Source organism: Armigeres subalbatus, chromosome 1 (genome assembly GCF_024139115.2).
Source record: "Armigeres subalbatus isolate Guangzhou_Male chromosome 1, GZ_Asu_2, whole genome shotgun sequence".
Classification (NCBI taxonomy): Eukaryota; Metazoa; Arthropoda; class Insecta; order Diptera; family Culicidae; genus Armigeres; species Armigeres subalbatus.
This window is the reverse complement of record NC_085139.1, coordinates 317,621,519-317,646,283: the sequence shown is the minus strand read 5'-3', so window position 1 is coordinate 317,646,283 and position 24,765 is coordinate 317,621,519. Positions and strand designations below refer to the sequence as shown.

The 24,765-nt window shown below is 40.1% G+C and overlaps 1 protein-coding gene across 1 annotated transcript in view; it reads left to right on the top strand.

Moving 5' to 3' along the window:
• LOC134207975 (tRNA dimethylallyltransferase) overlaps positions 1 to 24,765 on the top strand; it is a 494,434-nt gene that overhangs the window by 32,057 nt on the left and 437,612 nt on the right. Inside the window, exon 2 of the mRNA XM_062684077.1 lies at positions 9,759 to 9,896. Within this exon, the coding sequence (XP_062540061.1) occupies positions 9,759 to 9,896 (138 nt within the window). The remainder of the gene's footprint in view (positions 1 to 9,758; positions 9,897 to 24,765) is intronic.

Genomic DNA, 24,765 nt, shown 5'->3' with positions numbered 1-24,765 from the left:
ATAGAAGAAGAAAGAAGTGCTCCGTTATCAGTTCTCAGTTCACTTTTCTCTTCCCACTTTTCATTTCTCACTTCTTTCTTCTCATTTCGCACTCTTCACTACTCGTAATCTGAGGTAAATTTTTTAAACTATTCGGCCAAACGGCATTCGGCCAACAACACTAGGCCAAATGGCCTGAGACCTAAGTTGCAGATGTCCCAAGTATGACCACTTCCGAAATATTTATTGGATCCCGGGTAGTATTCGGGGCGCACTGGTAGAGGACGAACCTGCAATGGCGTCCATTTTTTGCTTCTTGAAGAATGCTAGATTGAACAACGAAGTTTAGTTCTCCTATCGGGCCCCTCGATCACAAGGATAAGTTCCTTACCGAAGGCCATCGGACATTTTTTGAATGTAAGTCCCAACCCCCAGTGATCGTCTTCCTTCGAATCAGCGGGGGTGGCATGTCTTGCTATTAGTACCTCCCCAGCTATTTTTCTCTTTCCTTTATGAGAAGGATATCGATTAAAAACCAATCGAGCATATTCAGTCTCCTTCCGATTTTTTCGTATTTCGAACATCGCCCTAAGCTAAAAGAAATTTTCTGACCCAAGCAGCAAGTACAACATTTTTCAAATAGCTGATGGTTCCTAGAAGTTGCAAAGATTCTGTAAATACACTTGCCAGTTTCAGAAACACATAATGTTGCATTTCTGTTACACTGATATCGCATTCTGCCTCTAAAATGACTTCTTGAATGATTAGGAATTGAACATGCGTTGTGCATAATTTAGACCTTTAGTAAGCCACATCATAGCTGCTGTTGCTTATTGAGAAACAAGTGGTGCTGCTTGGGGATCTTTCTCAAAGAAGAAAGGTCGAAAAATCACAGGATTTTCTGTTTTTTGGCAACAAATTTTGGCGTGGATTTTAAGGGTTAGATCGTTACTTCAACTTCGATCCTTCAGAAGCAAATTATGTACGACCGGAGAATAGCGCACAAATAGTATTGTTGCAGGACACCTAACTTTACCATTCCGGGAACCAATGTCTTCCACTACTAGAAAATGCCTACACTGCCAGACAAAACCCCGACTACGTCTTTTTTGTGTTCATTTTATTACTGTTTTGTTTTTTTTTCCTTTTAAAGTTTCGATTATTTTTAAGTGTCTAGATTATGGACGCTGCAATTTTTTGACCGAGCCGCCAAGGCGAGCCGATGAAATAATTTGGCCTTGGGGGTTCATATCCCTCGATTTGTTAGAAGAAAAATACCGTTCAAACCCGTTTGCGTTTGAAAAATTTTGGCTGTGCCGCTGAAATAACATGTACATCAAACCTCTTTTTACGTCACTTATTGGGAGGATGTAAAACGAATAATGATGAGGAAAGAATTTTGGTTCATATTACTTGTTCTTCACTTAATGCATGGATCTTTGGATTCATTTAAATATGATACTACGTTCACTAGTTAAATATGTTACCGCTAATATATTTCATTCAAGATAACCTAAGAATTCCCTGAAGTATAGGCCTTATAGTCTATACGCATAACAAAAGATCAATTGACCTGAAACATGCTCTTAATGATCATTTGAATCAAATTGGTTTTTATTTCATTCCAAAAAATCCAAGAAGTCCAAGAATTGGAGTACAGGCCTTAAAGTCAATACACGTAACGAAAAATCTATCAAATCCTTTTAGAACATGTTCTTCATTTAAATCAAATTCTATATGAATTGAGCTTTCCGGTCAAAAATTTTTATTTGGTTAATCGATTCTTTAATTTTTTTATGATCAACTTTTCCAAAGAATCCATTTTTAACGCTTCTAACTATTTAAAAAAAATTAAAACAAAAATCGGAAAATGCTGTTTTTTAAGTTTGCCCCATCTGGAACCAACATCAGTTTAATTCTTCAGGCCGGTTCATACGTGAAGCACTTTTTCATCTTTTGGTTTCAATTTTTAAAATAGTTAAAAGGTTAAAACAATTTGAGCTCTTGGGAAAAGTTGACCTTAAATAAGTCAAACAATCGACTGAAACAATAAAAACGACACTCCAGGAAGGGTCAAGTGAATTCCTGTTCCATTTCAAGTCAAAATTTTCTAGATTTGGAGTACAAGTATAAAGGCCAATAAATAATAACGAAAGATCTATTTGCATCTTTCAGAAATGAACATTAGGTTAGTGATCTTCTAATTAGCATTACATATCTATATATTACTGGGGCATCACCGACTCGCAGCTTAGTACTCATCAAGCACATCCACAGTTATTAATTTCGAGGTTTCTAAGCCAAGTTATCCTTTTTTGCATTCGTATATGAGGCTGAGACGATAATACTTTCATGCTAAGGAAAGTTGAGAAAACAAAAAAGTTTCCCAGATCAGACAGCAAATCTAACACAGCCACCTTCAGCTTGGTCTTGCTTTATAGCTAGACATCTTACCGCATGGTTAAGGAAGACCTCGCTGTTTGTGATAAATTCAATCAAATAGTATTTGACTTCATATTTACGGCTTATCCAATTAAGTTATATGGATATGGATCATGAAGAGCATGAACCATCTTTAGAAAAAAAAAAAAAATGAAAAAAAGCAGCCAATGTATTATACTCCAAGGAATATCTCAGAGGATCTGGAAAAATATACTTTTTGAGGGCATATCCAATTTGGTTCTATAGATTTTTTTTTGTTGGGGCGTAGAACCACTGCGTCCATTGAGTTGAACTTTTGTGGTATAAAGATTATAGATTATCTATAGATTACAAGGCACATTGATTTCTTAAAACGTGGTACGCTGGAGAGGGTATTAAAAATCCTATAAAACGGTATAAATGTTTCTTTCACTTTTGCGTTTGTAAATTGTGATTGTTTTCGAAAACATCTCGTGGGGTAGGTTGGCCGACTTTTGTGTGGTCTGTTAGGCCGAGTTGAAAATTTAGTAAATACCAATGCTATCAGATTCTTAAGAACTACTCTCAAAGAAGTTTGAAGAATTGCCGCTTTGAGAGTTTGGAAACTTCCTTTTTCCTTAACTCGGTGCAAATCCTCTTAATGCTGCGAAACTTCTTCTTCAGGGATTCTGGGAAACTAATATTACTATAAAACAGGGTTTTTTTTCTGCCTTATGAATTATGGGGAATCCCTTCCCAGTAGTTCTTCGTAGTAGTAGTAGACACCTTCGGATATCATAGAGAATTCTTCCTCCAAGGATTTTTGGAAACTTTGGACTCCATCAGACTGTATTTTTTTCTTGCATTCCGTACAAATTCTTTCTCAGGTATTCTAGAAAATTCCTGTTCCATGAATTCCGGGAAAATGGTTTTCCAATCTTCTTGGTTTTTCCTTTTTAAAAATTCCTCCTCAAGAGTTCTAAGGACTTATCCCATCCGGAATTATGGGAAATTATTGTGTGTGTGTGCGTCATCCTCTACCCCTCACCCAGCTGGGGGTGTTGGTCAAGTAGTACTACGAATAATTTGATCAGATCTCATGCTCCGTAATGGTGCCCTTTTTGTTACGAAGACTAGTACTACAAAAAGGATTCACTTCTGAAGCAGAAAAGGATTCTTCAGAAAGTGTAGGGAATAGGATGTACTAGTCGTCCATAACAGGTACAGCAGAACTTCACAAGGACGCCCTTATTCGTAATAACTACTCAGGGAATAGAAGGTCTAGAAGAGCCACCGTTGCTTACTAAAGCGTGAACCGGATATCTGGGACTCCCACAATATCCGCGGCAATAGCAGCAAACGATGCCCTGTACGTATTTAGTCAATTTATAAAAGCAATTAAACAGTTTAAAAATCAATCAATAAAATGAAGGTAAAGAATTGGAACGTGCTCACCAATTTAGTTCGCCCACTTGCTCCAGTTTTGAATAGGACGTCGACCCACTAAGGATATCCAGGAAGACAACATCATTTTCATGCATTTTGGATTTCTTCTTTTCTTTGCTTTCATCTGCCGCAATGTCCAACCGTGACTAATTTTGCGGCTGTGAAGATTCCCTTGAGGTTCGTATCTATAGATGTACATGCATTGTTGCTGTCGGTGGAGCAGTTGAATTGGTTCATCTCTGCAAATATTTCGGGACGTTTACATTGAGTCTAGTAGTATGAATCTACTCCTCGAAAGAAAATGACTTTACTGAATGACGCTCTTTACAAGTAAACGACATTTGAAGTTTTACAGTGATTTTAAGATATGTATTTTCGATTCATAAATCAAACTTGCAAATGTGAATTTTGATCCTATTAAGTTTTATCGTATTGTTCAGATGCAGAAAGTATATGTCAGAAACAACATTATGAAGTAAAATCTGTTTGTTCAAATTCCACACACTTACATACAAAAATTGCCTTTTTTTTCTAAAGGCAGATTTATACGTTAGAAAAACCTCAATTCCAAACTGCAAATACTAGTTTGTGCAACTAGTTGCAAAAAACTTTTTTTTTCAGCACGAGGTGTACGTTTATCCTACAAGTCTTGGAAAAAGTCGTGTTTTGTAACAAGCCGCATTTTTTTTCATGATGGAAAAGGGAGTTTTAAATCAAAAATCGGAAACAAAACAGTCCAGTCTAATTTACTTTAGATAACTCTACTTGCCAATAATTCAAGGTTGTGCCGAAAACAATAAATATCTATATCATTAATGCACTCATTTCTTTAGTATGTAAAATAGACCATTTTATCACACTGACAAGAAACTGTAAAACCAGGTATTATGATCCGGAACTACAAAATAGTAGATTTTTTTATTTCTCTTTCTAAGGAAAAGGTTGATAGGATAATAAAAATACAAAAAGCATAGTATGAACCTTGTTAAAATATTAAATGGAGTTTCAGATAAAAATATATCTATACGGCCATTACTTTACAATTGGAGGAATCATCCTTCTGGTTTTGAAATTTAGATAGGTTATTATTCGATGCTTTTCAGGGCAAAAAGGATAAATTTTAATGTTAATGTTGTCAATATGTTTGCAATTAATCAGTATGTAAATAAAGGAAAATCATATAAATTCATAATGCGTTAACAAAACATCAAGAACCCCTGTGGTTTTTTTTTCGAAATTGTTATTCCTATTAATAACTGTTCATTGTGTTATTCGGAAAGAAAAACATGTTAAGTATTAATGTGGCAAAATAAATGACTCATATTGGATTGTGGTCACGAAATAAAGTTTTTATTTTTGCTATATAGTGCCATTAGCAATAATTGAACGAACTGGAAAAGGAATTTAAGACGTTGTACAATTAAACTTGCTATTCGCAATGGTGGAATTGTTAGAGATATATCGTGATGTGCCATAGCGCATAATTTAATAGGATTAAGCTGTTCAGCATGATCTAAAATTCTAGAAGAAAATTTGGTGGCATAAAATTTGAAATATTTTCATTCATAATTTACAGTAAAATCAGCCTGTTATTACATTAGCTGGTGAATTATTAAGTGGTTAAGAAAGAGTAAGTAATTAAAAAAGATGCGCGGCTACAAAGCAAAGCCATGCTGAGGGTGGCTGGGTTTGGATTCCCGGTGCCGGTCTAGACACTCTTCGAATTGGAAATTGTCTCGACTTCCTTGGGCATAAAAGTATCATCATGTTAGCCTCATGATATACGAATGCAAAAATGGTAACTTGGCTTAGAAACCTCGCAGTTAATAACTGTGGAAGTGCTTAATGAACACGAGTTGCGAGGCGGCAATGTCCCAGTGGGAGATGTAATGCCAATAAAGAAGAAGAAGAAAGTAATTAAAGCGGAATATTTATATTCCGATCTTTGAAGACATCAAGTTATCACAAATAGAAACAGTTTAAGCTTGCGGATTTTTTTTCCTATCTAGACTTTCGAAAATTTTGATATTCATCATAAAATAATTCAAGCCAAAACGGTAAAAATAATTTCGTGAAATTCATTTGTTTGATGTATCATTTTCAAGAGGAGAAATAACGTCTCAAATTTATGGGATTTCATACGATAGCAACCCAAAATTTGTAAACCAAAAATAATCCCTACTTTAATGAGGAATGTGTTTTCATTATCAAAGGGTCGAAGATTTTTTGAAGATTTGGCAAAGCGAGAAGAGTTTCGTTTGTAGTATTTGTATTATTTTCAGTTTTATCATTCACCGCTATTATTGAGAAAAAAGAAATAGATAGAGAAGATAAAGAAATTAACTAATAGGATATAACATAAAAAATAAAATTGATACTCAATGATTCCTGTAACAATTTCCAATCACGGAAGATCTTGACGAATCGATTGTTTATAATACATCAACTGCAAAATCAATGCATTGCGTTCATCCGTTCTTCTATCCCCGGCGCAGCATCGATTTGTCGAATGGAACTAGTTCTTGCAGGGCATTCAGCATCGGGATGTGAGAATCATGATTGCTTGACCGTCAGATTTTGAATTTTCCCCCATCTCCATCAGCGGATTGCCAACTGTTTGATTTGATGAATGGATCAAATTCAGTTTCACACATTGGCTTGGCTTGGCTTGGTTTACAACTCTGTCTCTGTGGCTTTTGATCAAACTTCCGAAAAATAGTATCAGCCGATTATCATTCGAATATTTGTAAAAATTTTTTATCAGCTCGAAAAAAACGTCAATCGCGCAGCACGGCTTACTGTGCTCTTTTTTCATCCGGAATTATGGGAAATTATTTCACAAAAAAATAAAAACATTGTAGGACTACAGCCTACCTTCTCACATCAAACCAAGTATTCCTTTTTCTTAAATTTCTGTGGAAATCTCCCACCAAGATATGTTGGAGGAATTCTTCTTTAGGAATTATAGGAGCTCGATATACAAGAATTGTGATATATTTGTGCTTTGGAATTTTAGAGAATTTAGTCTTCAGAACTCAGAGAATTTCATCTTACAAGAATTTCTGCTACGAAGATTTTCCGGAATACTCATAGAGAACTTTTGGGGAATGGCCCTTCCAAAAGATCATGCCAATCCCTCTTGCTAGAATTTTTCGAAACCTCTTCCCCAGAAATTAAGAGGAATTTCTCCTTCAGGAATTTGAAAAAATGTATCCTCTTATGTTCCTGGTGAATTTCGCACCATTGGCCAGATAATTCTTCTCTCTGATAACTCTAAGAAATTTCTCCCTCATGAATTATGAAGAAATATTCTCCTATAAATAATAAGAAATTCTTCCGACTTGACTTCTACAAAGTTTCTTACACAAAAAAAATACTTTGATACTCAAGAATTCTAGGGGGCTTTATTCTCCCAGATTTTTTTATTCACTACAATTCCTTTCCTAGGAGTTTTAGGGATTCCCTTATCCAGAAGTTCTGCGGAATGAACACCCGGAAAAGTTCTCAGAAAATGTCTTTGGGATTCTCACGTATGTCCTGCTGACATTTTCTCATCTGAACTTTTTGGTTGGTATTACATTCCCCATTTGAACATCGCCATGTCGAAGCTTAGTGTTTATTAAGAATTTCCACATTTATTAATTGTGAGGTCTCTAAGTAGACTGTTTACTTAGTCACGATTATCGATTACACGATTATCCTCATAGGCACAGGGAAGTACCAAAAAACTTACACCGTACCATGCTTGGCCTTGCTTTGTAGCCGTCAGGCTAAGGAAGCCATAATTCAGATTTTTTGCTAGTGTTCTCACTAGGAATTACACAACCTCCTGGACGAACTATTGAAGAATTAAAAATGAATAAAATTCAAGAAACATTTCTGGATAAATCACTGGAGGAAACCGTAAAGAAATTCCTGAAGAAAGTTTGAGAGAATTTTGAAGGAACCTTAGATGATTCTTCTCATGGTATTCCCGAAGGAGTACTTTACAGCGTATGTACAATATAAACTATGTATACTTATTGCGATTAGGGCACGAAGACCAAATATTTAAAGATGATATTTTCGTCACTCAGCGACGAAATGTTGAAGGATAATTTTGAACCGCGCCGGTCCGAGCCGCCACCGCCGTTAGCAAATTGCGGTCACGCCGCCGCCGGCTCAAAGTAGATCGGCACACAGGTCTATAGGGTGGCCCCTCTGGCCTACCCTTTCCCTTAAATACGTTGTTTCCACTGCATCTTGCGGGACTCTAGGTTGGCCCGCAAAGGAGACTCCTCCAGTTTCCTTCGATCCTAGTGTTGAACTTAATCCAGAATTAAAAAAAGACGTTAATAAAGATTAAAAAAAAAATACCTGAGTCGAAGTCTTTAGGCAGATTTTTTCTTCAATCTTGCAGGAAGTATTCGAATTCATTATTGATAATAAAATTATTTTGAGCTTTTAGTGGAAACTATTCACTTGTCATAAGGTGAGTTTGTAATAACCCGATTTTGTCATTCCCCGATTTTGTCTACCCCCAATTTTGGACCCAAAAAATTTTTGAAAATTTTATTTATTTTTTATTTTTGTAAATAATACCGCAAAAAACAATGATTTTTTCAAAATAACTTCCACCGCCTGTGGTTTATTAAAATCATTTCTGAGTACCTGTAAGCATTTTGTAAGCCCTTTCGACAAAAAAATATGGGTTCCGATTCATATTTGTTTTGGTTAACAAAAATAATGAAAAAAGATTCGCTTTTGTCACATTTTCCATTTTATTACCCAAACATTCTGGATATTACTGTATTCCATAGAATTGCACCACTTTATTGTTCCCGTGACAGATAAATATTTCGACCTCAAACAGTAAGGCTGTCTTCAGTGTCTCGTATTTGACTCGACTTAGTCAATTACGAGACATTGAAGACGGCCTTATTGTTGAGGTCGAAATACGTATTTGTTAAAGGTTCATTAAAATGGTGCAAATAAATGGAATAGTTTGTTATTGATAATTGGCTGGTCGACTAACCATTGACAGACAGAATTGTACATGACTGATTGATAAACAAACGGTACATGATCAATATATTCATTTTTGACTTTTCTTCTAATAAACTATTACTTTCGACTGTGGTTTAATGCTTTAGAGATGGCTTTTCAGTCTTGACAAAAATCAAAAACACTGTTATTTAATCTTGTCCAAGATTTTCTTCTAATATTCTGTTCATATTGTGGTAAATCCGCTTGACAGTTTAACAGGATGCTAATACCGATCGAGCGCAGCAAACATCCAATTCGTTCTAAATGCGTCGTAATCAGCTTGTTATCGGAATCCACCACAGGTGCAGTCAAACTTCTGAAATCCCAGAACCCCAAACCATCACAAGCCCCGGCTTAATTTATTGATAAATCAATTTGGATGAATGAAGGGAAAACCAGATACTTTTCGAAGTAGCTTGACTAGCCAACGACCCCCAATCCAAAGTCCGTGTCAAGTTTCGAACGACGCCGCCAGTAGATTTTCTTTACAGTGCACAATCCAGGCAGGCTATGAATGTGTAATCAAATAGCTCTAAAAATTAACCTGCCCTGCCATTCGTTTCGTTCGGTGTGCCGATCACTTAGTGACGCGATTAACGATTCTCGTGGCATTCTCGCACCCGGCCCCATCATCTATCGTAGACAACCAGTCAGCTAGATTCGACGATGGACCGTCATCATTGAGGCGTTCAACTCTTTACGAGCCTATCAGCCTAACCCTTCTCGAATTTCGTGTATGGCAGCCGGCGATGATGCGATGCCGAAGCCTACTTTGCTGCGCGACACTGAAACGAAAACAATGATTATTTAACGACCCGGAATGATTTGGGTAATCGTTCTGTTTCTTCTTCTTCTTTTTGGTAGAATTTTAATAAATTCCTCTTGTTCTTCTCCGTTCCGTTCGACAGGTTTACCGTGATCTGGACATTGTGACGGCGAAAGCGACCAAAGCGGAGCAATCGCAAGCCCCCCATCACCTGCTGGACGTGACGACGCCGGACCATGCCTTCACGGTGATCCACTTCCGAGAGCGAGCGCTGCCAATTGTATCCTTTTTTTCTCTCTATCTCTATCTGGCAAAGACCTCCGACCGGTAGGTACGGACGAGTAATCGGTTTTAATTCGCGTAAAACAGCGGAAAATGAGCAGCGTTTCATTTCATTCATGAGCGGAGTCGGGCGAGTTTTCGCGTGTCGGGGAGTAATATCAGCTTGTGTGTGGCCGGCTGTTCCGGGGACTGCTGTAAGGTAGGGAAAAGTTTCAATTCAAGCGTTACCGGCTGCATTACTTCGGTCGATGCTTATTTAGTTGTTATTTGGGTAGAACAGACTTGTGCAGAAAGTTTATGGCTTCATGCGAAAATGATATTTGCCTTTTTGATAGGAGGTCCGGAGTGTTGACTTTCATACATCAATTGATTCAGTTCGACGAATTGAGGTGATGTCTGTCTGTGTGTATGTATGTGCGAAAAAACTCACTCACGTTTTAGGCTCTATAATCCTTAACCAATTTACTTGCAACAATTTGCATTCGACGGGGAATCCTGTCCTATTGTTTCCTAATAAAAATTTGCTAGTTCGGACTAGGGGCTTAAAAGTTATGATTAATCAAGCTTTTTTTGTAAGATTGGGAAGCTTTAGTTTTTTTTCAATTTTTTTCAAGTGTTTTACAAATCGGTGAAAAGTTTTCGGAATCGCCTAAATAGACTGAAATTCGACAAATAAAGATTTTAGGTAGATTGGTCTGCAAGTTCATCGGAATATGGCAGACATCCATAATAGGGTAAGCATTTCTTATTCATCAAGTTCCAAGTTTCATCCAACTGCTACCGATGCGAAACGAATCTCGTTTAAATGAAATTGAAAATTTTCAAGGAAAGTGAGTACTCACTGGTTCTTCCTCCGCGCATGCACATCATGCTTGCGAGCATAAGATGGACCATAAGCAACATGTATTTGCATAATACATAAAACAGAGAACATTAACGACGATTCGCCGGCTGTAGCAGCCTGTCGCATTCCTCAAGAACGAAGGATTCAGCGCAAGTTGTCCAAAGGGGGGTGATCGTGTTGGCCTTGACAAAAGAAAATTTATCGATACAGGAATGTGGCTACTTTCGTTGCATAATGTGATGCGCCTACTGCGTGCTGTCGTCCAGGGTTGATGCATTACCACTTTACCACACATGTCACAGTTGGCGTTGATAAATGCCCTGGGCTGAAGTTAGTTTTTGAACGGGCGCTAATTTGATTTCGATCGAGGTGCAACAAATAATTTGGGTTTTTCCTAACTGCTGCCCATGGGCCCCACCGTAGAATGCACAGCATTTACACAACCAATCGTCTGGGGATACGTCGAACATAATCCCCAGTCATGAACCCGGATTGCCAAAATCTACCGCCGTATGTTCAGCGGAAAATATCCATGGCTAACGTCCGAGAAATTGGCGAAATCTGCCCTGCAGAAATGGCGACACTACGACGAAGAGAAAAAAGTAAACAAGTCAAATTTAATTTGAGCTCACTTCTTGCACTATGATGCGAAAGCAAAGCAAAGTGATGGTTGCAGTAGCGAAAAAAACACGGCTAAAGCGTGAAAGGAATTCGCGAAGAAAAAACCCAATCCGCTTACCTGTTGTTGAATTTAGTTGCTTTTTTTTTCTCCTTTACTTCCATTGCTTTGCTGGCCCAAAACAGGAAGCTATCATAATGGAGATTGTTTGATTAAATGGTCCTAATGAAAGAAAAAAAATCGCAATCTTATCACCAGCCTCGGATTTGGGACGCGATTTTGTTGTATTGCGCTACATAGCCTAACAACATTACTTTCAATCGGATGTTGGGAATCAAATATGCTCGTCAAATAATTAATGATTGTACATTTTGAATATAAGCAATCATTCTTTCGATTGATGAAGTGTAATCGTAAAATGTAAATTGATGTTACCTCATTCCGTTGTTTTATTGTTAACGTAGGACTACACAGGGTCGTAGTGAAATGCGCTGTTCGGTGTTTCGTTCCCATTTCATCGCGTGCTCCACACACAGCGGATTGAAAAGAATCGCGCTCCTAGCAGCAAACAGGTGCAATAAATATTGCTGCAACTTATATATGACCAGATTCAGTCACATTCAAGTTACAGCAACTATTTCAACCTCTGGAAACCTTGATCGATGTTCTGCAACTCGATGAAACTTAAAGTCCCTTGAATCTAGCATACTGCGCTCACTCTGTAAGTCAATATCTCCCTTACTCGATATTTTTTAAGTCGAAGCAATTTTCCAGAAACAGTTATATGCACTATAAGTTAGAAGTGAAAAGTGATGAGCGAGAAGTAAGAAATGAGAAGTGAGAAATAAGAAGTCAGATGTGAGAAATGAGAAGTGAGACGTGAAAAGTGAGAAATTAGGAATTAGAAGGGAGAAGTGAAAATTGGAAAGTTGGAAGTCAGAAGTGAAACGGATAAGTGAGAAATGAGAAGCCAGAAGTGAGATGTAAGAAGTTATAAGTGAAAAGTGAGAGGTGAAAAATGAGAAGTGAGAATGATATGTGCGAAATGCGAAGTGAGAAATGAATAGTGAGAAGTGAAAAGTTAAAAGTGAGAAGTAAGAAATTCGAAGTGAGGAGTGAAAGGGAAAAATGAGAAGTGAGAAGTGCGAAGTACGAAGTGAGTAGTGGGAAGTGAGAAATGAGAGGTGAGAAGTTCGAAGTGAGTAGTAAAAATTGAAACGTAAGTGGGAAAAAGTGAGAAGTGAAACGATAGAAGTTATAAGTGAAAAGTGATAAGTAAGAGATGAGAAGTCAGAGGTGAGATATAAGAAGTTATATTCATTCATTTCATTTATTTAGTTAACATCTAAACAGATAACACTGAATCAACAATTTGACGCCACAATGCACGGTTCGAGGCCGCATCTCTCCATCCTCGGATACGCCCCACGCTCGCCAAGTCGTTCTGCACCTGGTCTGCCCATCTCGCTTGCTGCGCTCCACGCCGTCTCGTACCTGCCGGATCGGAAGCGAACACCATCTTTGCAGGGTTGCTGTTCGGCATTCTTGCAATATGTCCTGCCCATCGTACCCTTCCGGCTTTAGCTGCCTTCTGGATACTGGGTTCGCCGTAGAGTTGGGCGAGCTCATGGTTCATTCTTCGCCGCCACACACCGTCTTCTTGCACACCGCCAAAGATGGTCCTAAGCACCCGTCTCTCGAATACTCCGAGTGCTTGCAAGTCCACCTCGAGCATTGTCCATGTTTCATGTCCGTAGAGGGCAACCGGTCTTATAAGCGTCTTGTACATGACACATTTGGTGCGGTGGCGAATCTTTTTCGACCGCAGTTTCTTCTGGAGCCCGTAGTAGGCCCGACTTCCACAAATGATGCGCCTTCGTATTTCACGACTAACGTTGTTGTCAGCCGTTAGCAAAGATCCCCGTCTATCGTAACACTGCTTCCCAGGCGGGCCCTGTCGCGCTCGGTTCCGCCCACAAGCATGTACTTTGTCTTTGACGCATTCACCACCAGTCCAACTTTTATTGCTTCACGTTTCAGGCGGGTGTACAGTTCTGCCACCTTTGCAAATGTTCGGCCGACAATGTCCATGTCATCCGCGAAGCAAATAAATTGACTGGATCTGTTGAAAATCGTACCCCGGCTGTTGATCCCGGCTCTCCGCATGACACCTTCTAGCACAATGTTGAACAACAGGCACGAAAGTCCATCACCTTGTCTTAGTCCCCGGCGCGATTCGAACGAACTGGAGTGTTCGCCCGAAATCTTCACACAGTTTTGCACACCATCCACCGTTGCTTTGATCAGTCTGGTAAGCTTCCCAGGGAAGCTGTTCTCGCCCATAATTTTCCATAGCTCTACGCGGTCTATACTGTCGTATGCCGCCTTGAAATCAACGAACAGATGGTGCGTTGGGACCTGGTATTCACGGCATTTTTGAAGGATTTGCCGTACAGTAAAGATCTGGTCCGTTGTCGAGCGGCCGCCAACGAAGCCGGCTTGATAACTTCCCACGAACTCGTTCACTAATGGTTATTATGAGAAGTTATAAGTGAGAAGTGAAAAATGATAAGTGAGAAGTGAAAATTGATAAGTGAGAAGTGAGATGTGCGAAGTGAGAAGTGAGAAATTAATTGTTAGAAATTAGAAGTGAGTAGTAGAAAAAGAGAGGGGAGAGGAAGCGAGATGTGCGAAGAGGGAAGTGAGAAGTGAGAAATGAAAAGTTAGAAATGGGAAACGAGATTATTCCTCTTTCTTTCTTTCTTCTTCTGTCTTCATTCTTCTTTCTGTCTTATATCTCTCCACTCACTTCTCACTACTCAACATCTCGCTTCTCACATCCTAATTATCATATCTCACTTCTCACTCCTTGCTTCTGTTTCTATCACCACTCACACACCACTTCTCACTTCGCAACTATCACATCTTACTTCTCACCACTTATTTTCCACTACTTATATGTTACTGCACACATCTCACTACTCACTTTCTCATTACTCACTTCTCACTACTCTGTACTAATGTTGAACATCTCATTGCTTACTTCTCAGTTCTCGCTGTTCACTTCACTTAATAAGTAAACAAATTTAAACTTCTCGGCTGAACGGCATTTGGTTGAATATAAATGTGCTCCCCATCTCGATGGTCCCTTCAATATCGAGTAACATTATAATGAAGAGCTTTTCTCTTTCTTTGTTTTTCAAATCATTCGTTTGACTCCAAAGCATTCCAGATTTAATACAAATAATAACAACAAATAATAAATAAATTGTAATCACCACAAATTCCTCCAGGATTTCCTCCGAAAGTTCCTCAAGGAATTCCTCCGGAAGTTCCTCCAGGAAGTTCCTCCGGGAATTCCTCCGGAAGTTCCTCCGGAAGTTGCTTCAGACTAATTCCTGGAGGAACTTCCAGAATAATTCCTCCGGGAATTCCTCCGGAAGTTCTTCCGGGAATTCTTCCGGAAGTTCCTTCGGATATTCGAAGTTCTTGCGGGGATTCCTCCAGAAGTTCCTCTGGGAATTCCTATGGAAATTCCTTCGGGAATTCCTCCGGAAGTTCCTCCGGGAGTTCCTCCAGGAATTTCTCCCGAAGTACCTTCGGAAGTTCTTCCGGTAATTCCTCCGGAAGTTGTTCCAGACTAATTCCTGGAGGAACTTCCGGAGGAATTCCCGAAGGAATTTCCATAGGAATTCCAGGAGGGACTTCTGGAGGAATTCCCGGAAGAACTTCGAATTCTCGAAGGAACTTCCGGAAGAATTCCTGGAGGAACTTCCGGAGGAATTCCCGAATGAACTTCCGGAAGAATTCCCGGAGGAACTTGCGGAGGAATTCCCGGAGCAACTTCCGGAAGAATTCCCGGAAGAACTTTTCTGTGGTGGCTACAATTTATTTATCATTTGTTATTATTATTTGTATTAAATTTGGAATGTTTTTGAGTCAAACGAATGTTTTAAGAAACTAAGATAGAGAAAAACTCTTCATTAAAATGTTACTCGATATTGAAAAGGCCATTGAGATAGGGAGTTTAGCCGAGCAGTTAAAATTTGTTTATTAAGTGAAGTGAGAATCGAGATGCTCGGAGTTAGTAATGAACAGCAAGAACTGAGAAGTGAGAAATGAGATGTTCCTCCAGGAATTCCTTCGGAAGTTCCTTCGGGAATTCCTCCCGAAATTCCTTCTGGTATTCCTCCGGAAATTCCTCCGGAAATTCCTTCAGAAATTCCTCCGGAAGTTCCTCCGGGAATTCCTCCGGAAGTTCCTCCGGAAGTTCCTCCGGAAGTTCCTCCGGGAATTCCTCCGGAAGTTCCGTCAGGATTTTCTCCGGAAGTTCCGTCAGTATGTCCTCCGGAAGTTCTGTCAGTATGTCCTTCGGAAGGTCCGTCAGGAACTCCTCCGGAAGTTCCTTCAGGAATCCCTCTTGAAGTTCCGTTAGGAATTTCTCCGGAAGTTCCGTCAGGAATTCCTCCGGAAGCTCCGTCAGGAATTCCTCCTAAAGTTCCGTCAGAAATCCCTCCGGAAGTTCCGTCAAAATTCCTCCGGAAGTTCCGTCAGGAATTCCTCCGGAAGTTCCGTCAGGAATTCCTCCGGAAGTTCCGTCAGGAATTCCTTCGGAAGTTCCGTCAGGAATTCCTTCGGAAGTTCCGTCAGGAATTCCTCCGGAAGTTCCGTCAGGAATTCCTCCGGAAGTTCCGTCAGGAATTCCTCCGGAAGTTTCGTCAGGAATTCCTCCGGAAGTTCCGTCAGGAATTCCTCCGGAAGTTCCGTCAGGAATTCCTCCGGAAGTTCCGTCAGGAATTCCTCCGGAAGTTCCGTCAGGAATTCCTCCGGAAGTTCCGTCAGGAATTCCTCCGGAAGTTCCGTCAGGAATTCCTCCGGAAGTTCCGTCAGGAATTCCTCCGGAAGTTCCGTCAGGAATTCCTCCGGAAGTTCCGTCAGGAATTCCTCCGGAAGTTCCGTCAGGAATTCCTCCGGAAGTTCCGTCAGGAATTCCTCCGGAAGTTCCGTCAGGAATTCCTCCGGAAGTTCCGTCAGGAATTCCTCCGGAAGTTCCGTCAGGAATTCCTCCGGAAGTTCCGTCAGGAATTCCTCCGGAAGTTCCGTCAGGAATTCCTCCGGCAGTTCCGTCAGGAATTCCTCCGGAAGTTCCGTCAGGAATTCCTCCGGAAGTTCCGTCAGGAATTCCTCCGGAAGTTCCGTCAGGAATTCCTCCGGAAGTTCCGTCAGGAATTCCTCCGGAAGTTCCGTCAGGAATTCCTCCGGAAGTTCCGTCAGGAATTCCTCCGGAAGTTCCGTCAGGAATTCCTCCGGAAGTTCCGTCAGGAATTCCTCCGGAAGTTCCGTCAGGAATTCCTCCGGAAGTTCCGTCAGGAATTCCTCCGGAAGTTCCGTCAGGAATTCCTCCGGAAGTTCCGTCAGGAATTCCTCCGGAAGTTCCGTCAGGAATTCCTCCGGAAGTTCCGTCAGGAATTCCTCCGGAAGTTCCGTCAGGAATTCCTCCGGAAGTTCCGTCAGGAATTCCTCCGGAAGTTCCGTCAGGAATTCCTCCGGAAGTTCCGTCAGGAATTCCTCCGGAAGTTCCGTCAGGAATTCCTCCGGAAGTTCCTCCAGGAATTTTTGCCGGAAGTTCCTTCAGGAATTTCTGCCGAAAGTTCTTCCAGGAATTTCTGCCGGAAATTCCTCCAGAAATTTCTGCCGGAAGTTCCTCAAGGAATTTATGCCGGAAGTTCCTCCAGGAATTTCTGCCGGAAGTTCCTCCAGGAATTTTTGCGGGAAGTTCCTCCTGAAGTTCCTCCTGAAGTTCCGTCAGGAATTCCTCCGAAGCTCCTCCAGGAATTCCTCTTGAAGCTCCTCCAGGAATTTTTCCGGAAGTTTCTCCAGGAATTCCTCCTGAAGTTTCTCCAGAAATTATAAATAAATTAATTTGTGGAATTGATAGGGCTAGAATATTATATTCCACAAATATGTTGCTAATTTATGTATTCACGTCTAGTTATCTATCTACTTAATCTCAAGTTGAAAAATCCTAGGATAAAACTAAGGGAATTCAGAAAGGAAAAATCTGATAAAATTGTGAGTACACTATGCGAATTGTAAAACTAAAGAATTGAAATTGAAATAAATTTGCAGCTAAAGCTGTTCCCATCCAACCTTGAGTTTTGTGGGACCCTAAAAGAAGTCTGCTTCGTTACACTTATTCAACCAGATTGGGTACATATAGATTTTGAGGACATCTTAAAAGCCTTGGTTGATCCGGTAGATACCTTGGGTTGAACTTGAGAACGTTTTGGAGAACCTGGAGCATCCCGATTTCCTGAAAATTGATCACTGTCTAAACGATCTGGATGACTAAACTTGATTGAGTGTTTGGAATTTTCAAACAACGTGGTATAGGATCCAAACATTTCAGATTCGTCTACATGTACTCAGAAGCAAAATCTTCCCAAGGTTTCGAATATCTGGGTCTTCAGGGTACAGTCAAACTTGACCTCCGATACTTTTCTTGGTAAGCTGTCATCCTGATGAACATTTTTGCTGGACAAAGTGGGGTCCTAGTTCTCTTCGGTGACTTTTCATAGCCAATCTGAAATGCTGGGCATGTTTGACCAATCCGTTCCGAAAAGGTTAACTAAAACTTAGTGTTCAACATTTTAATTGACATATCCTTCATCAACATAAAATCCCCTAATTAATTTTTCATGCAGTATCAAATATAGTAATTAAGTTATTGAGTTCGATAACTTATTTGCCATGTCCCTTTTTTCCTTTCTCGTATGCAAAGTATTTAGTAATGGTTTTTAAACAAATTGTCCTCCTTTGTAAACATCCAATTTGGTCACACTACACGGAACTGGCAAAAGACCAAACGAACCCGGGGGTAACAAACAAAGCTCCACCGTAGTTCTACTTCAATCCAGTAATGGTCATGTCTAATACTCAACCCATCGAGCGTGTGTTTTTTTTAGCTGTGCATTGCTCCAACAGATGCCGGCCGGCATCGCGAATTTTTGGCACTGCAGTGCAACGACCCCTCGGTCGCGTTTTCAAATGAAAGAAAGGAAAGGAAACGATTGAACACAGTCAGTCGGAGCTGCACCGCAGTTTGCGAAGTAAAAATCGCTTGTAAAATCGGAAACCCCTACCTGTGCGGTGGGTACGTCCGACAGGGGATGCGCGAACCAAGGGGGGGGGGTTCTATTTTTAGCCCGCGTATGGCTGAGCGAGCGAACGACCAGCTTTCCGATTTTGACCGCGGGAAAGGAGAACATCCGAAAGATGATTGATCACGAAGTTCTACGCAATTAAATACGAGATTCGCTGATTCGCGATTTCGAATGGTTTGAAGCTGGTTGAGTACTTTTTTTTCGATGCTCGTTTGGCTAATCACAGTAAGCCGACTATAGAATTTTATATATCAACGTTTTAATCAAGTTAATGGCCCTAACGCTCGGTAGGCCATGATTCGAAGTATCGTCCCAAACGGTCTTTCAGTGAATTCTTCAACAGCACTAAAACCCATTTTACAATGTAGGTGTTATCGAACCGAACTTGTGCTAAACAGCCCAATTTGAGCTAATTTTCGCGTGTTTTCTGTGCACTTCTCGGTTAACTCTGCGGCGATGATGAGCAACCGCCAAAAACAACGGCAAATCATATAAAAGTTGCTAATCATCACTGTCGATTTAGGCACGGCTGAGCGAGTAAGTGGTCATCATTATTCGGGCGTTTTCGGCCGTCCCAGTAGTGTCGGCAAAAACGAGATCACAGACCGATTAATGGCCCCGAGCTGGTCCAATTCGAGTCGAATGTCCACCGCAGCAAGGGAAAACTGTTCAATCATTCTAAGTGACGAACCTGCCCGAAACAACCGGATGGATGATGAGTTCGCAGCAATCAAAGCAAATGCACAAATTATACCGCGCAAGTGCAAGCGACCGTACCTGGCTGGCTGGCACCGACTCTAAGTAGGTTTAAGGGGCTAAGTAAACATAAACAGACAAAAAAGTCGTATACCGAGTCGGACTTTTGAATTGGTTGAATCAAGCGGACAGCCCGGTACGCAGCATGCCATGAAGTCATCAAAAAGCGGGTGACTGGACTTGGGCATTCCATCCATCCAAGATACCTTGTGGAATTCAAAGTAGTTCCTTTCTTTTTACACGTTTTTTGTACACAAACCGACCGACCAACCAACCGACCGACCGGTTGAACCAATCTGTCTTTGGCGATCGTTATTCGTTCCTTTCTCATTTTTCTTTTTTTTGCGATTGATTTGCGAACGATCGCGCGCCATCACCGTTCGATTGTAAAATATTTCTGGAATTCCCCAACACTGACTGGTTGTTGGTTGGGGCTGTGAACGGTTCGCTCGATAGTTTTTTTTCGCAACTCTTTTCACCGAGGTCTGCACAGTCAGCAAGCGCGCCGCGCCGTGTGTGATTTGCAACGCACTTTTCGCGATAGACGTTTTTAAGGTTTGCGTCCAGTCCATGCCTTTCCTATTGGATCCAAGTAGACTGCGGGTGCTCTGCGGGCCGATTAGAAGCACTAGAACGGCTCGGCCTACTGCTGTTTCGCCGCTATAAAGCCATATGGTATCAATCCAGTTTCGGTGATTTATAGCCTTTGAATTGGAGAGACTGCCGCAGCGCTAATCTGGTCTCACTTCAGTACATCAGCTCGAGGCTTCTTGGCCGTTGATGATGATGTCTGGCACGTTTTACCGGAAGAACCACATGTAGGGCCGGGGTGTTGCTCATTGTGTGTAACTTGCTCATTTTTTTTTATCTCGAATTGTACGATCGGAAGGATAACTGCCACCTAATTTATGATCGTGGTTTACCTCGGTGCCAAGTTGTACTACATGTGTTTCTGAGTAAAATGTGCTTTACTAGATCATGCCATTGTCTGCGATAGATGACATAAAATTTAAGCGGATTCATGCGTCAAGTGAGACATATTTCAATTTTATAATGGGATACTTGGCAGTTGGCATTCAGATCTTATAATGGCAATCATGTTTATGGTGTTGAATGAATGATCATTCATAGTGTGTACTGAACTTACCAACAAAGGCTGACAACATCTAAAATGAAGAAAAATAAAAAATGTAATCCTAATCGATTTCTATTAAAACGATTGAAAAAAAAAATATGCAAAAATATTGAGTTCAATGAAGCACACTTTTGATCGAAAAATTCCAAGCGGATTTTTATATAATTGGATTTAAATTCGATTGCAGTAAGATACTGGTTGCGTTTGAAGTGGATTCCATTCCAATTTGAATGCAGTCACACTGAAAAATATGAAGCATTACAATTTATAAATTTGGATTGGATATGGAATGGATTTGAATTAGTTTAGATTGAATTTTTATTGGATTTGAATTGAATTTGAATTGCATTTGGATTAGATTTGGATTGGATTTGGATTGGATTTGGATTGGATTTGGAATTGGATTGGATTTGGATTGGATTTAGATTGGAATTAGATTGGATTTGGATTGAATTTGGATTGGATTTGGATTGGATTTGGATTGGATTTGGATTGGATTTGGATTGGATTTGGATTGGATTTGGATTGGATTTGGATTGGATTTGGATTGGATTTGGATTGGATTTGGATTGGTTCTGGATTGGATTGGATTTGGATTGGAATTAGATTGGATTTGGATTGAATTTGGATTGGATTTGGATTGGATTTGGATTGGATTTGGATTGGATTTGGATTGGATTTGGATTGGATTTGGATTGGATTTGAATTGGATTTGGATTGGATTGGATTTGGATTGGATTTGGTTTGGATTAGGATTGGATTTGGATTGGATCATTTTGGATTGATTGGATTTGGATTGGTTTGGTTGGAATCAGATTGGACTTGGTTGGTTTGGATTGGATTGGATTTGGATTGGTTTGATTGGTTTGGATTGGTTTGGATTGGTTTGGATTGAATTTGAATTGGTTCGATTGACTTTTATTGGATTTGTTTTGGCTTTGGATTGGTTTGATTGGTTTGGATTGGTTTGAATTAGATTTGGATTGGTTTGGACTGGTTTGAATGGTTTGGTTTGACTGGATTTGGATTGGATTTGTATTGGATTTGGATTGGATTTGGATTGATAAGGATTGAATTTGGATTGGATTGGCTTTGGATTGGATTGGATTTGGATTGGAATCAGATTGGATTTGGATTGGATTTGGATTGGATTTTGATTGGATTTGGATTGGATTTGAATTGGATTTCGATTGGATTTTTATTGGATTTGTATTGGCTTTGGATTGGATTTTGATTGGATTTGGATTAGATTTGGATTTAGATTGGATTTGGATTGGATTTGGATTGGATTTGGATTGGATTTGGATTGGATTTGGATTGGATTTGGATTGGATTTGGATTGGATTTGGATTGGATTTGGATTGGATTTGGATTGGATTTGGATTGGATTTGGATTGGATTTGAATTGGATTGGATTTGGATTGGATTTGGATTGGAATTGGATTGGATTTGGATTGAATTTGGATTGGATTTGGATTGGTTTGATTGAATTTGAATTGGTTTGGATTGGATTTGGATTGGTTTGAATTGTATTTTGGATTGGATTGGATTGGATTTGGATTGGATTTGAATTGGATTTGGAATTGATTGGATTTGGACTGGTTTGGATTGTATTTGGATTGGTTTGGATTGGTTTGGATTGGATTTGAATTGGTTTGGAATTGATTGGATTGGATTGGTTTAGATTGAATTAGATTGGATTTGGATTGAATTTGGATTGCATTTGGATTGGAATTGGTTTGGATTTGGATTGGATTTGGATTGGTTTGGATTGGTTTGAATTGGATTTGATTGGATTTGGTTGGTTTGGATTGGTTCTGGATTGATTGGTTTGGATAGGAATTAGATTGGTTTGGATTGAATTTGGTTGGTTTGGATTGGTTTGGATTGAATTTGGATTGGATTGACTGGATTGATCTTTGGATTGGATTGATTTGGATTGGATTTGGATTGGAATCAGATTGGACTTGGATTGGATTTGGATTGGATTGGATTTGGATTGGATTTGGATTGGATTTGGATTGGATTTGGATTGGATTTGGATTGAATTTGAATTGGATTTCGATTGGATTTTTATTGGATTTGTATTGGCTTTGGATTGGATTTGGATTGGATTTGGATTGGATTTGAATTGGATTTGGATTGGATTTGGATTGGATTTGAATTGGATTTGGATTTGGATTGGATTTGGATTGGATTTGGATTGGATTTGGATTGGATTTGGATTGGATTTGGATTGAATTTGGATTGGATTGGTTTTGGATTGGATTGGATTTCGATTGGATTTGGATTGGAATCAGATTGGATTTGGATTGGATTTGGATTGGATTTGGATTGGATTTGGATTGGATTTCGATTGGATTTTTATTGGATTTGTATTGGCTTTGGATTGGATTTTGATTGGATTTGGATTAGATTTGGATTTGGATTGGATTTGGATTGGATTTGGATTAGATTTGGATTTGGATTGGATTTGGATTGGATTTGGATTGGATTTGGATTGGATTTGGATTGGATTTGGATTGGATTTGGATTGGATTTGGATTGGATTTGGATTGGATTTGGATTGGATTAGGATTGAATTTGAATTGATTTGATTGGATTTGGATTAGTTTTGGATTGGATTGGATTTGGATTGGATTTGGATTGGAATTAGATTGGATTTGGATTGGATTTGGATTGGATTTGGATTGAATTGGATTTGGATTAGATTTGGATTGGATTTGGATTTGGATTGGATTTGGATTGGATTTGGATTGGATTTGGATTGGATTTGGATTGGATTTGGATTGGATTGACTTGGTTTGGATTTGATTGGACTTGAATTGGTTTGGATTGGATTAGGTTGAACCTGAATTGATTTGATTGGTTTGGATTGGTTTTGGATTGGAATTAGATTGGTTTGGATTGGTTTTGACTGATTGAACCTGACTGGATCTGACTGGATTTGACCTGGACTGGATCTGGACTGACCTGACGATCTGGACTGACCTGGACTGGATTTGGCTTGACCTGGACTGACCTGACTGACTAGACCGATCTGGATTGACTAGGACTGGATCGATCTGACCGGATCTGGACTGACCTGGATGACTGAATTTGGACTGGATCTGACTGAACTGATCTGGATCTGGATCTGACTGACTGATCTGGACTGGATCGACTGGACTGGATCTGATTTGATCGACTGACTGGACTGACTGGATGACCTGACTGGACCTGGACTGATCGGACTGATTTGACCTGGACTGGATCTGGACTGATCGATCTGACTGACTTGATCGATCGACTGATCTGACTGACTGACCTGGACTGATCTGACTCGATCGATTTGATCGACTTGGACCTGATCGATTTGACTGACTGACCTGATTGATCTGATCGATCTGATCGATCGGATTGGATCTGACCTGACTGGATCGACCTGGATCTGATCGATCTGACTCGATCTGATCGATCTGACTGGATCGACTGGATCGACTGACTGATCTGATCCACCGATCTGACTGATCGATCTGACCTGACCTGATCGATCGATCTGATCACCCGATCGATCGACCGATCGACTGAACCTGACCTGATCGATCTGATCTGATCGACTGACTGACTGATCTGATCGATCGATCTGATCCTGATCTGATCTGACCTGATCGATCACTGATCGACCTGATCGACCTGACTTGATTGACTTGACTGATTGATTGACTGGATCGATTTGACTTGATTTGACTGATCGAACTTGACTTTGACCGAACTGGATCCAAACCAAACCAAACCAACCGAACCAACCAAACAAAACCAAACCAACCAAACCAACCAAACCAACCAAACCAACCAAACCAATCCAAACCAATCCAAACCAACCAAACCAACCAAACCAATCCAAACCAATCCAAACCAACCAAACCAATCCAAACCAACCAAACCAATCCAAACCAACCAAACCAATCCAAACCAACCAAACCAATCCAAACCAATCCAAACCAATCCAAACCAATCCAAACCAATCCAAACCAATCCAAAGCCAATCCAAACCAAACCAACCAAACCAATCCAAACCAATCCAAACCAATCCAAACCAATCCAAACCAACCAAACGCAATCCAAACCAATCCAAACCAATCCAAACCAATCCAAACCAACCAAACCAACCAAACCAATCCAAACCAACCAAACCAACCAAACCAACCAAACCAATCCAAACCAACCAAACCAACCAAACCAATCCAAACCAATCCAAACCAATCCAAACCAATCCAAACCAATCCAAACCAACCAAACCAATCCAAACCAACCAAACCAATCCAAACCAATCCAAACCAATCCAAACCAACCAAACCAATCCAAACC